Source organism: Diaphorina citri, unplaced genomic scaffold, assembly GCF_000475195.1.
Source record: "Diaphorina citri unplaced genomic scaffold, Diaci psyllid genome assembly version 1.1 scaffold2736, whole genome shotgun sequence".
In the NCBI taxonomy this organism is placed as follows: Eukaryota; Metazoa; Arthropoda; class Insecta; order Hemiptera; family Psyllidae; genus Diaphorina; species Diaphorina citri.
Genome location: NW_007380153.1, coordinates 1 through 20,393, shown reverse-complemented (window position 1 = coordinate 20,393; position 20,393 = coordinate 1). Strand labels below are relative to the sequence as shown.

The 20,393-nt window shown below is 38.9% G+C and overlaps 1 protein-coding gene across 1 annotated transcript; it reads left to right on the top strand.

Moving 5' to 3' along the window:
* Positions 1–5,683: 5,683 nt before the first annotated feature.
* On the top strand, positions 5,684–20,012 carry LOC103519455 (lipase 1-like; the record flags this gene model as incomplete). The annotated part of the gene is made up of 5 exons (XM_026830954.1): positions 5,684–5,734; positions 17,874–18,051; positions 18,612–18,726; positions 19,259–19,499; positions 19,854–20,012. Coding segments are annotated over exons 1-5 (702 nt in total), but the record flags the coding sequence as incomplete, so codon positions are not given.
* Positions 20,013–20,393: the final 381 nt, after the last annotated feature.

Sequence of the window (20,393 nt, the reverse complement as noted above, 5' to 3'; positions counted from 1 at the left end):
GATTTTCTATTGTTTAGTACTTGGATTTTCTATTGTTTTGTACTTGGATTTTCTATTGTTTAGTACTTGGATTTTCTATTCTTTAGTACTTGGATTTTCTATTGTTTAGTACTTGGATTTTCTATTGTTTAGTACTTGGATTTTCTATTGTTTAGTACTTGGATTTTCTATTGTTTAGTACTTGGATTTTCTATTGTTTAGTAGTACTTGGATTTTCTATTGTTTAGTACTCGGATTTTCTATTGTTTAGTACTTGGATTTTCTATTGTTTTGTACTCAAAAGGGCGGATATTATACGAAACAGATAAGGATTGTCCTCGGAACGGCTGCCATTCTCCTATCCTGTCTTCCTTCTCTCTTCGATTTAGTTACGATAAGACCTTAAAAGTTACAGTTCCTTCTATCAAACCTCTTCAAAAATAAGAAAGATAAAGAGCTTCAAATTGGATGTGGACCATACCTGCGGTATTTTGAAGAGTCTGAGCCGGCTGCACTATTTGGGTCGTACAGCCCAGTCGCTCTGAGAGCAGTGTGGTCGCATGGTCGTGAGGTTTTCATGTGATTTAAAATACTGTTTTTGTAATAATTTTTTACAGTTGTGCTCAATTTTTTCGCTTTTCTTTTAGATTGTCATTTTCTGATAAGGAAGACGAGAAGTTGATCGAGTTGGTGCATAAGAATCCCCCCCCCGTATATGATACCAGACTGGATTCGTATAAATTTCGTCAATTTTCATCTTTTTTTTTTTTCGGAAAAAACAGGACATGATAATGATGTCATCTTCTTCATCTTCCTCCAATAATTGCACTATCAATCGTTTTTTAGCACTACTTACTTAAAAAATCCGACATACTGTTCGTATCACAATCAAAACAAAACTGTCGTTCGACTCGGTCGTGATGATTAGAATGCTGCCTCTATGACGCGACCAGGCAGCTCGGTCGTACGACCCTGTCGCTATGATCGGAACGCCACCTTTAGGTTTCATACCCCCCCGCAAAAAAAATGGCCTTTTATATTCTGCCCTTTTCTCTCTCTCTCTCCCCACTGGAATAATAACACCAATTCCTCACTCTCCTTCCTTCAAATTGAAGCGTTTATTTAAGCTCCTTACACTCTAGTTCCTATTTCCCCATTCCTTTCTTCATAAAACATAATTTCATTTTCCTTAGGTAGATACCTAAATATATAAATAGGTATATATCAACTTCCAAGTAGGTAGATAAGTGCCTACTTTGAAGTTTATGTTGTATTCCTTCTTCCTTTTCCCCCTCATTTCTCTCTCTCTCGCTCTTATCATTCCTTCTCTATCTCAATATTCATCAAAGTGTGAAAAACCGTTTCCTCTCTCTTTCCCTCTTGAATGATGCCTAAAATAACATGCCCCTTCCTTTTTCTCCTTCTTCTCTTTCACCTTCTTCTTGTTCACTTCTCATCCTTCTTCTTCTTCTTCCTCCACCTTCTCTTTTTTCTTTGTCTTCTCTTCCTCCTCCTTCTACTACTTCCTTTTCTTTTTCTTCTTCTTCTTTTTTTTCTTCTTCTTCTTCCTCCTCTTCTTCTTCTTCCTCTTCTTCTTCTTCTTATTCTTCTTCCTCCTATTTTGCTTCTCTTCTTCTTCTTCTACTCCTCTATTCTTTTAAAAGACTAAAATAAGGAGGGCACGGTTGGTCCAGTGGTAACGCGCTTGCTTGCCATGCAGAAGGTCCCGGGTTCGAATCCGACCATCGACAAAAATTTGTACTCGTTTTTCGATTGCAAATATTTCAACGGGTTACTTTCTGGTGTTCTCGTGTTGACCCAGCACCTAAATGGGAAGTATTGTGTCTCTTCTCGCCCATCTGATGAGAGGCATACTACGGGATGGACATGCTACGACACAGGCCACATGCGTCTAATGTAGCAGTTGTTCCATTGCTACGAATTCCTCGTCACGAAAAAAAAAAGGCGGTGAAACACACCCCTTTAAAAAGCAAAAAAAAAAAAAAAAGGTATTAGCTGGTATTCTGTTGTAATTTTCTCGAAACATGTTGATAGGTAGTTGATCTGTGCCGGACTTTGTCTTATCATTTTCCACGAAATTCCATGCATAATATATCTTGTTACTCAACTCTCCAAATTAGATAAGCTGTTCTATGCAAGAAGAACCCAAGTACAGTTAAACCCCTCATGCATCAAAGCCCTCAATGTATAGTTATATTTTGTCAATTATAATAAATTGATTTCTGTCAAATACCCGCGTAAGTGTTTAAAAGATTGTCACTTTGTCAATTGTCATGGAAATTAATTTGAGTATTTTACTCTTGTTACTATCTAAATAGGTATTCTAATAAGACGTTTGTTATTTACAACCTCCGGTGTAGTTACCGGTAAGCAGGGCCGAATGTAGGGGGGCCCGAGGGGGCCCGGGCCCCACCACCCTCGAGCTCCATTTCTTGCCAGAGGTCAGACTCCGAAAATTTGGAGCATCCTACTTTTTGGACTCTCGCCCCCCCCCCACTCACTCATAACAAAATTCTAGATATACGGCCCTGTCAGTAAGTCCTTACTCTTGCCCTGTAGTTAAGTAGGTAATAGGCTCATTAAAATAATAATAATAAAAATCGACGTACATAAAGTTCCACTTTATTCACTCTAAAAGTCTAAACTGAGCTGGACAACTTTTTCATTTACTTAATCTAAACTGCACCAGGTTTATCGTATAAAACTAGAAGGTACCTATTTTACAAAAAGAGATTAAAAATAGAAATAGGCGAATACGTGGATAAATAAAATAGGTATTTACATTGCGATTTGCTGGAAAAAAAGGTATCTTTTTATTCAAGTTGCTAGTATGACCTATGGTTTGTGCTGGATATTTCAAACTTTTCTCATGATTGTGTTTTTTGTGAAAGTTTCTCGTCAGTTTGAGGACAACAGATTTCTATCACCCATCAAGTTTCAACACATGAGAACGGTAAGTCTACAGTGTTTACCTATACTATGATCCCTCGGTCTATACCGTCTACACCAGAGGTTCTCAAACTGGGGGGCGTGGAGACAAATCAGAGGGGGCGCGAGCTTTTTCTATAAACCTCCAGTTCTGAAATTCCTCCCGCGCTAACTGCTTGAGCCACTGAGGTTGGTTCGTTTTGTTATTTCATAAAACCTATAAATAGGTACCTAACCTACTTACTTGAATATAAAAAAAAATCTCAAAGTTTCAAATTCTCGTTTTGTTATTCCATAAAACCCATAGGTAAAAATAATATAACGAGGGGTTGGGTAAAGTAGGGGGGGGGGGCGTGAAAAAATGAGAATATGCCCAAAGGGGGCGCCATGCAAAAAAAGTTTGAGAACCACTGGTCTAGGTATTTCACTTAGGTAAGTTAAGAGTACAGAATTGCCGATGCCGAGGGGGGGGAAAAGGATGGGTCTTAAAACGTGCTTGTCCTGCCGTTCGTGGTTCGTACCATACTGGGCTTACAAACGAGGTTTCTAGCTTTCTAGCCAGAATACCTGACTCCTGCCGTTCGTGGTTCGTACCATACTGGGCTTACAAACGAAGTTTCTAGCTTCCTAGCCAGAATACCTGAAAGTCAAGTTAGATTCGAGAGAACAGCAATAATCTCAATTTCAGCCAGGATCACAAGTCAAATTTCTCAAATCCCACAGCATGTTTGAGAACCACTGGTCTAGGTATTTCACTTAGGTAAGTTAAGAGTACAGAATTGCCGATGCCGAGGGGGGAAAAAGGCTGGGTCTTAAAACGTGCTTGTCCTGCCGTTCGTGGTTCGTACCATACTGCCACATACTGGGCTTACCCTTACAAACGAAGTTTCTAGCTTCCTAGCCAGAATACCTGAAAGTCAAGTTAGATTCAAGAGAACAGCAATAATCTCACTTTCAGCCAGTATCCCAAGTCAAATTTCTCAAATCCCACAGCATAAATTCACAAAATTCACACAATAATATTCAACAACACTTCACAATTTCTTGACATCACAACATCTCAATATTACACCATAACACTCCACAAAGTCCTAAATTCACGCATACTCAATTACAAATCAACACAATGGAAATTACGGACCGTCACTTGCTGATTGGAACATTCATACTTCTGGTGTGGTACCACTTCAGATTCCTGTGAGTCAACAAGTCAGCATTCAGTCAACAATGAAGCAAAAGCCCATTGCCTCATGAATCATCAACGAAGCAAAGGTACTGATGGAATCTAGATTGGAAGCAAAAGTTCAATCTATGGCAAAGGACTACTTCAATTCATACTTCTGGTGTGGTACCACTTCAGATTCCTGTGAGTCAACAAGTCAGCATTCAGTCAACAATGAAGCAAAAGCCCATTGCCTGATGAATCATCAACGAAGCAAAGGTACTGATGGAATTCAGATTGGAAGCAAAAGTTCAATCTATGGCAAAAGACTACGTCAAGTCAGCAGTCCCCAATGATGAAGCAGAAGATAATGCTGTCCGATGATTCAATCAGCAAAAAAAATTGGGATTGAAAGCAAAGGTTCTGAAGTCACTATTAAAGTCACTACTGCTACTTGATGAACCACCATTATTAGCAATGTACTGGGATTGGAAGTGTCTATCTCCCGGATGGGTTGGAAATGGAAAGTAAGGTGGATTTCACATCTAGACTGCAACTTGTATGGGATGGGCATGCTACGACACAGACCACAAGCGTCCAATGTAGCAGTTGTTTCATCGCTACGAAATAAAAACGGCGGTGAAACACTCACCTTTAAAAAGCAAAAAAAAAAAAAAAGGTATTAGCTGGTATTCTGTTGTAATTTTCTCGAAACATGTTGATAGGTAGTTGATCTGTGCCGGACTTTGTCTTATCATTTTCCACGAAATTCCATGCATAATATATCTTGTTACTCAACTCTCCAAATTAGATAAGCTGTTCTATGCAAGAAGAACCCAAGTACAGTTAAACCCCTCATGCATCAAAGCCCTCAATGTATAGTTATATTTTGTCAATTATAATAAATTGATTTCTGTCAAATACCCGCGTAAGTGTTTAAAAGATTGTCACTTTGTCAATTGTCATGGAAATTAATTTGAGTATTTTACTCTTGTTACTATCTAAATAGGTATTCTAATAAGACGTTTGTTATTTACAACCTCCGGTGTAGTTACCGGTAAGCAGGGCCGAATGTAGGGGGGCCCGAGGGGGCCCGGGCCCCACCACCCTCGAGCTCCATTTCTTGCCAGAGGTCAGACTCCGAAAATTTGGAGCATCCTACTTTTTGGACTCTCGCCCCCCCCCCACTCACTCATAACAAAATTCTAGATATACGGCCCTGTCAGTAAGTCCTTACTCTTGCCCTGTAGTTAAGTAGGTAATAGGCTCATTAAAATAATAATAATAAAAATCGACGTACATAAAGTTCCACTTTATTCACTCTAAAAGTCTAAACTGAGCTGGACAACTTTTTCATTTACTTAATCTAAACTGCACCAGGTTTATCGTATAAAACTAGAAGGTACCTATTTTACAAAAAGAGATTAAAAATAGAAATAGGCGAATACGTGGATAAATAAAATAGGTATTTACATTGCGATTTGCTGGAAAAAAAGGTATCTTTTTATTCAAGTTGCTAGTATGACCTATGGTTTGTGCTGGATATTTCAAACTTTTCTCATGATTGTGTTTTTTGTGAAAGTTTCTCGTCAGTTTGAGGACAACAGATTTCTATCACCCATCAAGTTTCAACACATGAGAACGGTAAGTCTACAGTGTTTACCTATACTATGATCCCTCGGTCTATACCGTCTACACCAGAGGTTCTCAAACTGGGGGGCGTGGAGACAAATCAGAAGTAGGTAATAGGTATGTAAACTGACAATGAATACCTATCCATATTCTTTCCAGAGTGCTGTTCTGAAACTGATGACCAAATTCCCATCCAGTTCCTCTCTCAACACAGTCAAACAGGTGATACAGAACATTGAAACAGGTATGTTTTCAGACGGTCTGATCTCAAGTGACCCGTTTACACAACTTTCCTTCCTTTAGGATAAGGAAAATGAAAAGTTATTTACCCGTTTTGATTAACGATCTTTAAGAGCAGGGAGATCTTTTTAGAGGAGCTTCTTTTGTGGTCCCTGGCCATTAATAATAGTGCGGTGATATTTAAGCTAAAAACTTGCTACTTGATTTGACTTTATCTTACCAATAACTACAAAAATACCCATTATTCACGGACCCTATCGGGATTCGAACCTCGTTCCAGGTGAATTCAAACCACTGAGCTACGGAATTAGAGAGAATCTAAGGCGATATGGTACTCCGTATCCTCCACTTTATCCCATTGGAAATATTAACACACCTTCTGCCCTGTACTTTGGTTGCTGCAATGACTTATTGTCTTCAAGCAAGGTAAGTCCTCGACTGTTTGTCAAGGTGTGTCCACAGTTCCACACATAGTCGACCGGCTGTCGATCGAAGGCCTGTCAAATATGTGTGGACACACCTTTAAATTTCAGTGCGCTCGAAGAGAAAAAATCTTTTGTCTTTTGAAGTTCTTATTAGATTTTGAATGCAAGTATAAAAATCATGTGGTAGGTAAGTGTTGTAACCAACTTGTGTCTTTGATTTTGTAACAATATGTTTTCTTTCAGGACTCTCACATTCTCAGGAAACAACTCAGGAACGTGGTCAAGTTCTACGAAATCCCCTACAAAAGGTTCAGCCATGGGGATTTTCTATGGGCAGTGGAAAGCTATCGTCTGATATACAAGGATACCATAGATCTCATTGAGGCGTATAACCCTGGACATTTTACTGATAACCAAATAGCACATGGGACATAGGGCAAGGAGAATGGAGAATAACCAAATCCTCGTATCTAATGATTCTAATGCCAGAGATGATAACCAAATACGGAAAAACTAACTAATTGAAACGATTTCCCCCCCTTTAAGATGGTGTGCCGTCTTGGATTTCTATTGGTTTAGTACAGGCACAACACGCCAGAAGAGGGGAAATAAGATTCAGAAGAGGGGAAATGAGATTCAGAAGAGGGGAAATGCGTCTCAGTAAGGAAAATAGGACTTTATTGAACCTTCCGTTTTTCTTCTTCTTGTGTGACCTTGGATCATTGTCCTTCAAGAGTCCTTGAACTGCAAGCAAAGGTTAAAGGTTGAAATGTGCTAAAAACTTCCTACTTGATTTGACTTTATCTTACCAAAATAACTACAAAAATACCCATTATTCACGGACCCTATCGGGATTCAAACCTCGTTCCAGGTGAATTCAAACCACTGAGCTACGGAATGAGAGAGAATCTAAGGCGATATGGTACTCCGTATCCTTCACTTTATCCCATTGGAAAAATTAACACACCCTCTGCCCTGTACTTCGGTTGCTGCAATGACTTATTGTCTTCAAGCAAGGTAAGTCCTCGACAGTTTGTCAAGGTGTGTCCACACATAGTCGACCGGCTGTCGGTCGAAGGCCTGTCAAATATGTGTGGACACACCTTTAAATTTCAGTGCGCTCGAAGAGAAAAAATCTTTTGCCTTTTGAAGTTCTTATTAGATTTTGAATGCAAGTATAATAAAGGAAGGACGGACTAAAAAAATCATGTGGTAGGTAAGTGTTGTAACCAACTTGTGTGTTTATTTTTGTAACAATATGTTTTCTTTCAGGACTCTCACATTCTCCGGAAACAACTCAAGAACGTGGTCAAGTTCTACGAAATCCCCTACAAAAGGTTCAGCCATGGGGATTTCCTATGGGCAGTGGAAAGCTACCGTCTGATATACAAGGATACCATAGATCTCATTGAGGCGTATAACCCTGGACATTTTACTGATAACCAAATAGGACATGGGGCATGGGGCAAGAAGAATGGAGAATAACCAAATACTCGTACCTAATGATTCTAATGCCAGAGATGATAACCAAATACGGAAAAACTAACTAACTGAAACGATTTCCCCCCCTTTAAGATGGTGTGCCATCTTGGATTTCTGTTGGTTTAGTACAGGCACAACACGCCAGAAGAGGGTAAATGAGATTCAGAAGAGGGGAAATGAGATTCAGAAGAGGGGAAATGCGTCTCAGTAAGGAAAATAGGACTTTATTGAACCTTCCGTTTTTCTTCTTCTTGTGTGACCTTGGATCATTGTCCTTCAAGAGTCCTTGAACTGCCAACAAAGGTTAAAGGTTGAAATGTACTTAGGTACCAGGATTTCGTATCCTCTTGCTTCTATGTCAAAAGAGTTTCATGAGATTTCTTTAATTTATTTTATATTTTTCTCCTTCTTTTTCTTCTTCTTTCTTCGTTTTCTTCTTCTTTTTTCGTTTTCTTCTTCTTTTTTCTTCTTCTGGAAAAGCGGCTAATCATGGCGTCTCCTTTTGCTTCAACTTTCAAGAAGATTAATTTAGAAAAAAAAAGAGAAACATCTCTGTCTCTCTACAGACTCTACACATAAAACAGAGACTCTCTTTTACAAGCAATAAAAAATGTTTCTTCGTTCTTGGGGTTTTATGTGTTTTTCACTCATCCTCAAGATGCCTATTAGAAGCATGTCCATATGGATAAGTACTTATTCTATCTTAGTAGGTATCTGTCTATCAGTTACTATGCTACCTTTGTGACAGAAGAAGGAGACTTCGAATTAAAATAAGGAGTTAAAAAAAAAAGATAGGATGTAGGTAGAATCGTACACTCATGTCTTTCCTGTCTTTTTACTTTCCTTATTTATTTCCCTCAACATGAATAAATAACTAAATAAAATAAAGGTACCCATTGTCTTTATTAGTTTTAGAGGTAGATTTTATTGGTCTGTTAATGAATTATGTATATCTTTACAACGGGAACTTCAGACTTTTAGGTGGTAGAATTTTCAGGTATTTTCTAAATTCTGTCAGCAAAGGCAAAGCTTCCTAAGAATAAAAGAGGCTATGGGAACGCTATAGTAGAAATCATAGGTAATCCAGTCTACTGGAGAAAAAAAAAAAAATGGAAACTGAAAACCTCAAAATTTCCGAGAAAAAATAAAATAACAAAAAAAGTCCTTTTGAAAAACTCTGATGAAAGTCATGTTTGTGCGTGCGTGTGTTGAGGAAAACCCCTTGGTTCCTCCCTATAATACCAAATCCTCTCTTGTTATTAAACTCTAACTTTCTAATAGAAATAAGATTAAAAAACTTTCTCTCGAGCTTTTCTCCTTCCCTCCGTCCGTAAAAAGTAACTTTCTTCTGTCACAGTGAAAGTAAAAAAATTAGAAAGTAAAGAGAGAGCTAATATACTTTCAGCACACAGCCTCTCTTTGAAGTTTTTTGTCGGAAAGAAAGTAAACATAACAGTAATGCGGAGTACACACGGGGCGTCGATCGCGGAAAAAAGTCAAAGAAGAAGAAAACGAGGAGGAAGAAGAAGAAGAAGAAAGAGGAGGAGAAGGAGGAGGAGGAAGAAGAAGAAGAAGACCAACTTTCTTCTTTGATAACAGATTGGCCTTTGATCGGATGACAAACTTGGATGTCTTGTAGCAAGAAATGACTCGAGAACTGATCCAAAGTGAAGGTCTATAATGTTTTAATAAGCACATATCCTAATTTAATCTAGTTTGGTACTAAAGAACAGGAATTTTAAAGGACCAAAGAAACAAGAAGTGGTCCACAAGGAGGGGTGATGCCCCCCCAATCTTGTTGAGGCTGGAATCATCCAAATACTCGTACACATTAGGTATACTTAGTATCCGATAACACTTAACAGGAGAAAAGAAAAGAAGAGAAAAGAGGAGAAGAGAAGTGAGGAGAGAGAAAAGAGGAGATCTATGTTTATTGTGCAGCCATCCTGACGCGATACAAATAAAAAGAGACAGAACTAAAGGGAGAGAAAGAGAAGAGGAAATAGAGGAGAGCGAAAGAGAGAGAGAGAGAGATAAAGAAAAGAGGGAATAGAAGAAAGGAGAAAGAGGGAGGGAAGAAGAGAGAGAGATAGAGAATGGCCAGGTCTAGGATAAGGTTTTTGATTAATTATGTTTTTCCGCTCCCTTCTTCTTCCTTTGTCCCTCCATCTCTTCTCCCTCCCTCTCTCTCTCTCTCTCTCTCTCTCTCTCCCTCCGGTAAAACTTCTTGTTTGCTCAGCAAAGAATTTGATGTTTCCAGTTTCCAGGCCTTCTCCATCCTACTCGAAACTTACCTATCAATGGAGCAGTTGCAAATGAGTAAAAATTATAAGTAAATGGTCGATTCCCTATGTAAAAAGTTGGGAAAAATCCAAATCTGAGGTCAAAACTCCGAAAAAATAACTGTAAAAGGTCGAAAATTCAACTTTTATAATGAAAGAGTTCAAAGATTTGTGACCTCAGACTTAACGCAGTTGCTATTTTTGTCCGCTAGGTAGCGCCACTATGCAAGCGCGTTAGCAGAGGAGCAGAAAGAACTGCGCAGAAATGTATGCGCACAAACACATTAATGCGTTGCCTGCGAGGGAGCTTTGCTCGGGACATTTGATGTGACGTCATCGCCTACGGGAGCGTATGCCGTGACGTCAAAGTTCACGATTTACCGGCATTTTTTTAATCGATTTATCTCGGGATCTAGAAGTCGTAGAAGAAAAAGAAAAATTCCGTTGGTCCTCATTTTTCCTGCTCTATGACTTTGAAACATCACCCAAGTAAGCGCAACTAATCTATTAAGCTGTGTCCACACATAGTCCACGCTGTCGATCCATCGATCGATTGCCTCTGAATGGTCTGCTCCATATGAAATGTACTTTGATTGATCACCATTCACAATTTTGGTGCTCACTGCAGCATTGTAGGATTTTTTCCAAATACATATATCGCAATAATCCAGCTCCCAATTACCTACCATGCTGGCACCGGTCGCTATGCGCATTTATATTACATAGCTACTCATTTTCCTCACGAGGCTGAGTGGGCCCCGTAACGGCCAGTCACGGAATCAATCATTTGCATGATACAAATTTCTTGACCCCGCCGGGAATCGAACCCGGGTCTCCTGCGTGCAAGGCGAGCGCGGTGACCACTACGCCATGGGAGCTGACTAAAGTACTAAACCATAAGAGAATGCTTAACCCCATACACAAAAAAAGTCCAAACTGAGGCTTAGGTGTAGGGCTGTAGGGGCTGGACAGCCCTACAGGATGCGTTAAGCTTCTACGAAACCATAAGAGCCCGTTCCCTTTTGTCGTTCGGAAACGGCCAGTCACGGAATCAATCATTTGCATGATACAAATTTCTTGACCGCGCCGGGAATCGAACCCGGGTCTCCCGCGTGCAAGGCGACCGCAGTGACCACTACGCCATGGGAGCTGACAGGAACCTCTCATTAAAGGAACCAACAACCTCAGTGGTATAGTGATCAACGCGATGGACTTCGGATCTGGAGGTTGGTGTTTCGAGTCCAAATCAAGTCATAAAACTTATCAAGCTGTATTCAGTAAGGAATGATATTTAGGTATTTTGTGACAAGCATTTTGGTAAGTACTTACCTATAGGTATGCTGAACAAAAATATTCCTTTCAAAATTGAGGAATTCACATTATAATATGTGTCAATTTTTACTTTTTCATTCATGCAGTCTATAGCTACCTATAGACTGCATGAATGAAAAATTACATTATAATATGTGTCAATTTTTACTTTTTCATTCATGCAGTCTATAGCTACCTATAGACTGCATGAATGAAAAATTAAAAAAAAAAATTAAGAGGAAAGAAAGAGAGGGAAAAGGAAAGAGAAGAAACACAGAAGAGAAAAAAATGTCTACCTAGAACTTCAGCAAAAAAATTCCTAAAAAAAAATCTTGCAGTCAAACCCCAACCTAATATATTGAACATTGGCGTCATCAATGAAATTCCCTTGGGATAATAATGTACCTATGATATTTTATGTTCGAAAAAAAAAAACAACCTTGAACATCGACAATGAAATTATCCCCAGAACTTCATCTCCTCTCTCCTTTTTCTCTTCTGGGAGAAAACAATAAGAAGAGATACAATGTTCACTCCCTCGAATCTTGCTGTAAATAATTGTAGGTATAGCACATTACTTTTTTAACTTTTTGGTACAATAGATCAGTACAGGGAAGATGTAATGAGAAAGTGTTGCAATGAGTTCAATTTCAAATTTTAAAAATAGGTGAAAATATTCGTTTAAGGCAGTGGTTCCCAACCTTTTTTAGACAAATACCCCTTTTTAAGCTCAAATTTAGCCATTACCCCCCCCCCTCCCCCCCTAAAAAGTAAAGCATAGAAATAGCTATAGATAGGGAAAGAACAAGTACTTGAAATTGTACCCAGTTGGTCAGTAGTTTTATTAAAAAAAAAAAATATTTATTAAATTTAACATGTTTTCAATAAGTAGAACAAAAGCACATAGTGCACATCTCAGAGGTTTTATATCGAGGTTTTAAGGGTCCGTTCACATCGTCACATAAATTTCCTTCATCCCATCTTTTTTTTCTATATCTTTTGTATTTTTTTCACTTAGCGCTTAGTTCTTTTTACCCCTCGAAAAAGTGTATTTTACCCCTCGGGGGGTAAATACCCCCAGGTTGGGAACCAATGGTTTAAGGGAACCCTTTTTATAAGGGAACCCTTTTTTGGAATAAGGGTGCCCTTATCCCAAAAAAGTTGTTTTTAGACAATGGCTTGGATTTGCATATGTAGGTAATTCCTTGGAATGTCTGTTCAGAACACAAAATTGGTCCCGGGCGGAAATCGAACCTGTGACCTATATTTTCCCTACTAAGCTGACTTTTCAAAGAGGAAAAATATGGTTAAAGGAAAATACTGGTTAGGCTGGCAAACAATTTTGACAATGTTCTCTGTTATGTTGATCATTTGTTTGACCTAATTTAATTACCTCTATCCATGAACATAGATCTATATAAACTATACCTGTTCTTCATAAAACTTCAAATACATACCTTCGTAGGTACATTGTTATTTTGTAACTAGGCACTTCTGTTAGTTATAGATATATGTAATGTCATTTTGAAACAATATGAATTGCATATGAAGGTAACTACATATGTACATACTTTGTACATAATAGGCAATAGTAGGGACAAATTCATTTATTTGTACCTAATGCTCATGCATATATGTAGTTACTTTGTGTACATTTTAGTTAGTATTGATTCAACGCTTCCATTGTTATTACATTACCTACAATAGGTATCATTTACAGCAGGCATGTTAAACTCAAAATGTATAGAGGGCCATTTTTGATATTTGTTGAACATTGGCGGGCCGCAGGTATTCACCCCCCCCCCAGTAAAAAAAATGTTGTAAAAAAAAATCATGGGATTTATTTGTTTTTTAAAAAGAATACTCTGTGTGTGGGAGTCTCCAAATCTTGTACGTCTGAACTAGATCCAGCGTTCTAGTGATTTTAATCCAAATTTTTAGTAAGTAGATAAAGTAGATATTATTTTATTAGATAGATACGTTTACCAAGAAGTACTTTTTAACTTCATTTTGTTTCAAAGATTAAAGTAATAAAAAAAAATAAAAAGTCCCCTTGTGAAATATTATTAATTTATTATTTAATATTATACCCTTGTGGCTTGCAGCGGGCCGCACAATCTGACCAGGCGGGCCGCATGCGGCCCCGCGGGCCGCCAGTTTGACATGCCTGATTTACAGTATGTATCAGCAGTGTCTTTGCTTGGTAGACACATACTTCTGCTCGGAAAACCTTAACCGAGAAAGAAGATTAAAAAACCAAAACCACCACGTTATTCGGCACCTAAAACTAACCCGATTTGATACGTCACACCCCTAGTCTATAAGGTCAAAAATTTTCATCTCCCGTACTTACCAATTAACGACGCGACGCGCGACGGTACGGTAACAATGAATCTATTCGGAATGACATTTTGCACATTGGTAGAAATAGAAAGTAAAAAATGGAGCTCTTATTCAAATTTATTGAAAAATTAGGTACAAAACTCCCCTTAAAATGATACAGATAATTGTAAAGAACTTTTAAGACATACTGTACCTATACATAATAATTATCTATTATTTACGTATCCAACATACATATGCAAAATGCATACATTGTATTGCTAGACAGCTATAGCTACACAAGAGGAGGGATATTTGAAAGTTTTTGAAATGTGCATTTCAGTGTGCTATATTTTATGCTACACAAAATGTAAACAAGACCATTGCAAAGGTTCAGGGTTATGGGTAGATATTGAATATCCTGTCTGGTAGACAAACATGCAAACCCGACGAGCAAAATGCAAACCCGTACATCAGTGGCGTATTATCTATCCATGGAAACTAGGGGACTAAATATCGCTTCCCTTCCTTTGTAAAGTTCTCTCTTTTTTTTTTTTTCATCTTAGCTTCGGTAGGTGGTAAAAATCTGGTGTGAACATCACACGACTTTCCTTACCCTATTGAATGATGCTTATTTGAGTGTTCTTTTACCCTAACTTTTACAATATCTCTAACCGTTTTGTCGCTATATGTATAGGTAGCTGAAAACCGCCAAAAAACGTCGAAATCTGTCCAAAAGCGGTCATACTCTACATATGGGTTTATAGTCATTACTGATGTTTATAGAGATGTCTTTTCCTTCCGAAAACACAGAAACGATTTCCCCGGTTCAAGAGCCTCAAGAGGGGCAGATTGTCTATGGTTTAATACAGGCCCTACCTCGCCCAAAGAGGAGAAATGGAAATGAGCTTGGGAAAAGCTGAAATCGTCCCAGTTTCCTGAACGGCCGGGCTTAGCTTTCCCTTTTGAAAAGCTCTCCACACACTACTACAACACGTACATAAAATACCTATTCGGAAAATACTCGAATCGACTGGGAAGTATTTCGCTCCAAATCGGAAATGGAAAATGGTTTCTACTGTAGAATAGTCAATGCTTATGTGATGTGGTTTTGTGGTGGTTCCTCTTTTGGTTTTGCATCCTGAGAATTCTTGACTTTTGAGGAGCTCTCTTTTCTACAATAGGTTTTTTTTTCGACTTCGAAATATTATTTTGTTCGGTTGGTATTATGATGTTTCGATATGAAAGCGGTTTACTTTCAACTTTGGAGGTAATTTTAGGAATAAGCTAATCAACGGATTTTGCGATTATGTTCGCGGATTTGGCAATTATGTTCGCGGATTCGCGTCCCGAACCGACATTTTGGATATTTGGCAAGCCTACCTATTAACTATTAAGCACTATAATTTGTTGGTTCGGTTCCCGCCCGGGGCAAACATTATTTTGAACAGGCAAGGTTCGTTCTCGGAACGGTTAGATTTCTCATACTCTGTCCTTCTTATCTCTTTGATTGATTTCGAGACGTTAAGACTGCCGTTGTTACAGTTAAGGTGGCGTTCCGATCATAGCGACCGGGTCGTACGACCAAGCTGTGCGACCGCTTCGTACTGCTTATTGGTTCCCGGACATAAAAACTCTTTGTCACTGCAACCCAATCTCATCTTTTGCCATTAAAAATATTAATTTACTGTCTGAAGCTTAGAGATTTATGCCGTGGTACATTGTAAATTACAGCACTATAATGTTAGCTATGTATGTTATTTATAGTTTTGCGAATGAAGTGCATTTCAGTATTATTTCCAAGTACTAAACAATAGAAAATCCAAGTACTAAACAATAGAAAATCCAAGTACTAAACAATAGAAAATCCAAGAAGACGCGCCATCAGAATCGGTTCCTCTTCCGAAAGTTGCACGAGAGGATAATACACCTATTGCTGGGATGGTGGGCAATATTCGTCCCTTGTCCATAGTGCAACAGTTGTCATTGTTTGTGTGCATTTAAGTGTTTCATCAACTATTTCTTTCCTGTTGCAGGTTCCATCAGCAACATCGATGATACAGACTACCACTGCAACAAGACTCAGGTGCGCAAGGTGATATCCGGAGTGGTAGGTGCTGCCTCCAGCGTCACTTCTATACAAGTTGCCAACCTACTCAGACTCTTCAAAATACCGCAGGTATGGTCCACAATTCCACATCCAATTTGAAGTTCTTTATCTTTCTTATTTTTGAAGAGGTTTGATAGAAGGAACAGTAACTTTTAAGGTCTTATCGTAAAGAAATCGAAGAGAGAAGGAAGACAGGATAGGAGAATGGCAGCCGTTCCGAGGACAATCCTTATCTGTTTCGTATAATATCCGCCCTTTTAAAAGATAGTAGTTTTGTAAAACACACCAAGGTACATATATCTGTCGTTACCATTTTTTTTCCATTCTACACAGTGACATCATAGTCTAATGTCATTCCAGCAATTATGTACATAATTATGATTCTCCATGACATTATGTATGATTCTCCATGTGAATAAGATTATTATGTGACATGAATGCTGACAAACTCAGCAATGGAACATCAGCTAACGAGCTAACTCCCTAATAAGACATTTCTCCAGAACCTGACGTCCTGAAGTCCTTTTTTTTTCAGGACTGTCTGGTAGACAAACATGCAAACCCGACGAGCAAAATGCAAACCCGTACATCAGTGGCGTATTATCTATCCATGGAAACTAGGGGATTAAATATCGCTTCCCTTCCTTTGTAAAGTTCTTTTTTTTTCTCATCTTAGCTTCGGTAGGTGGTAAATTGGAATAATAAAGGAAGGACGGACTAAAAATGGTAATTTAGGTATTTATTCTTATTTATTTAGAGCTTTATTTATACTGTTGAATTAGGACAATAGTCCCTTTATCTCAAGAGTTGAATGGTTGTGGGGTGGTGATTACTGATCATTTTTGGTAAATGATTCCATCGGGATTCTAATTCCAAGACCACCAGCAGATCGACATACTGTACATGTGGGTTTATAGTCATTACTGTTTATAGAGATGTCTTTTCCTTCCGAAAACACAGAAACGAGTTCCCCGGTTCAAGAGCCTCAAGAGGGGCAGATTGTCTATGGTTTAATACAGGCCCTACCTCGCCAAAAGAGGAGAAATGGAAATGAGCTTGGGAAAAGCTGAAATCGTCTCAGTTTCCTGAACGGCCGGGCTTAGCTTTCCCTTTTGAAAAGCTCTCCACACACTACTACAACTGAAATTTTGTGGGCACCTCGGCATGATGTCTTTCTTGCAATTCTTTCCCTCCTACATATTTCGAAATGAATCTTTTTACAAAGGTGAAGCTCCTGAAGTCTTCCCTGATGTAGAATATTGTGGAAAGGTGAACATGAATTTCCACCGTTTCTTCTTCTTCTTCTTCTTCTTCTTCTTCTTCTTCTTCTTCTTCTTCTTCTTCTTCCTCTTTTTTGTCTAATATTCTTTTCTTCGAATATCCAAGTACTTTTTTCAAGTTTAATGCAAGTTCTGCTGTGAAACCCAAGACGTAATTTCGTAACCAAGCTCAGATAAGTTCCGGGGTTTCATCTTCGTTCATTTAGAAACACAATTAGCACGCCATGCAAAAAAAGTTTGAGAACCACTGGGCTACACTAAACAGACTTGAACTTGAAATACACATCAAGCTTCCACGCATGCGCTACTGCACGGAATAAGTCCATGGACTAACCTAATATAATGTTGAAATGAGACTGTAAATCCGGGACCAACCTAATATTAACTACCATGAGAGCATGATGAGACCCTAAATCCTATCGTAGATTTATTACTTCGAGTGTTCGTGGTATTTTGATTTGGCGAAGTTTTGACAAGGCAGAACTTTTGGTGTATTCGATGAAATTCTGGGTTAGTTTTCTGCGAATGGCTTACGCGATCAAGTCACGTGACAAAAGATATTATCAAGTTGTAAATAAGGGCATTTTTATGGGATCCATTTTCATGGGGATCGTGTAAGCCCGATTTCCATTGGATCTTGTAAGCCCCATTTCCTTAGGATCGTGGAAGCCGACGATATTCACGGGATTTTGATTTCAGACTGAGATTATAAGATACTGGGGTTATCCTGCTGAAGAACACAAGGTAACTACTAAGGATGGCTACATTCTGACCAACTTTAGGATCCCCAACCCGGGCGGTTATCCGCTTCTGTTTCTTCATGGCTTGACGAGCTCATCTGACTGTTTCCTCGGTAGAAATCCTTCAGTCGATATTGGTAAGTGTGTTGGTGTTAGGTAGGACATGGGAGGAGTATTATTTATAGGCGTCCAAAAGGTTTCCCCAATCCTTCTAAAGCTGTGTCCACACGTAGTTGACCGGCCGTCGATCGATATCGACTGAATCGTCCACACTGCTTCGACAATATACATAGATTCACCTCGTCCATCGACGGCCGGTCGACTATGGTTGGACACCATTAAGGCTCTCGATTTGTTTCAAACATCAAGTCTCTGTAAACTTGCCGTACACATGTTCGATTGGTTGATGAATGAAACCTTCGGGTTATGAAACCAATTGGTTAATATTAAGTCTGCAGACAACGCGTAGCGTAAATACCAGGCCCAAGACCAACTACGCTTTACGCTATAATTATGCCGCCAAGAGACGGGCCTATAAATTTATGTATCGCTTGGTTATTCCTAAAGTCTTTAAGTATTTACCTATTTCCATTTTACCATTTCAGTGTTTCTTCTTTGATTTTTAGTCTTTTCCCACTCAAGTGGGGTCGACATTTCCAGTGTCTAAGTTCTATCTTCTTTTCATTAACCCTTGCAGTGTTTCTCCTATGGAAGCGAGGTTATGATATCTGGTTGTGGAATGCAAGGGGTAATTTGTACAGCAGAGAACATGTCAATCTGACCACCAAACAGAGCAAGTTCTATCAGTTTTCGTAAGTATAATCAAGGCCCTCTAATCGTGCTCTGGGAATATGCCCCAACAGTCTCCGAGCATTCTCGGTATTTCTCAGAGGTAACATGTGATTGAAACATGAGATTGTAACTCGGGGTTAAGTTCCTTTATGTGTTTTGTAAAGGCGTGTCCAAACATAGTCGACCGTCCCTCCATCGAAAAGGTAAATCTACTCGTATGTTGTCAAGGCAGTGTGGAAGGTTCAGTCGTCGACTATGTGTGGACACACCTTAAATGATTTGAGCTTTGAAAGCTCTTGATGATGCTTTGAGAGCTCTTGGTTCTTCAAATAGACACCCGGAGATTACTCTACTTCAATGTTGCGAAAAATTGCCAATTGGCACTTATGTAATACTTAACTCATTTATAATTTATGAACCAACATATAGGTAAGCAACCTCCGTGGCCGAGTGGGTATCACACTAGACACACTAATAAGTCATGATTTGGATTTATAAATGTACCACCTTATTTAGGCATAGCAACATAATAATGTATCCCCTGTCCTCCAGATATCACGAGATGGGTCTCTATGACACTCCGGCCCTTATCGATTACATCCTGGCTGAGACCGGCCACAAGACTCTCATCACCCTGGGCCATTCCCTGGGCTCAACCAATGTCCTCATAGCCACTAGTCTACGTCCGGAATATCAGGCTAAAGTGAGACTAAACATTATGTGGGGTCAGGGCTGCCTTATCAATCATATTCGATTGAGAGAAGTTCTCACTTCGGTATATTCATCCTATATGGTAAGAGCTACAACAATGGGCGTCGGGCGCAAAGGGGCCTAAGGCCTTTCGTCTCTACCGTGTTCTTGACTTGACCAATTTTTAATTATTTATTAAGAGATTTAGACCATTTCAGACTGTTCATTGGGTATAAATTCAATTAAACAAGAAATTACAAAGAATGGACGAAATTATTATACCTTGGGCAATCTCTAGCATTGAACTATGTTCATTGAAGCTAAACCATTCTAGTGTTAGGTAGAAAGAAAAAAAAAAAAAAAAAAAAAAAAAAAAAAAAAAAACAAACTTACAACAAGAAGAAAAAATCAATGAGTTAAAACTTAAATCTCACTTGTATCGTTCAATTATTTCCAGCGTTGGATATTTGATGGTAATACGCAAAGTGTCCTGGAGATTGGTAAGAATCAAGATCGATCCCTGCGCAAAGTTTGTGGTCCCAAGTCTCCCGTAGTCAAAATCTGCATGACCATTTTGGCGCTAGTTTCGGGATTTCAGTCCAATCAAACTGTCGAGGTGAGATTGAAAAAAAAAAAAAAAAAAAAAAAAAAATTTTGGGAGGGAAAAACTGTAACTGCTAAGGTCTTATCGCCCCGAAAGCGAAGAAAGAGAAGACAGCTAGGATAGGAGAAAGCCAGGCGTTCCGAGAACGAACGTTATCTCTTTAAGATAAAATCCCATCCTGGAAATCGAATACGGGACCTAACGCTTACAACACAGACGCTCTGCCCTTCAAGCTATGTAACTAGGCTGGCAGATTTTATTAATTATTAAGGCCTAATCATATATTTTGATAGGAAAGGAAAGTAAGTAGGTAATAGGTATGTAAACTGACAATGAATACCTATCCATATTCTTTCCAGAGTGCTGTTCTGAAACTGATGACCAAATTCCCAT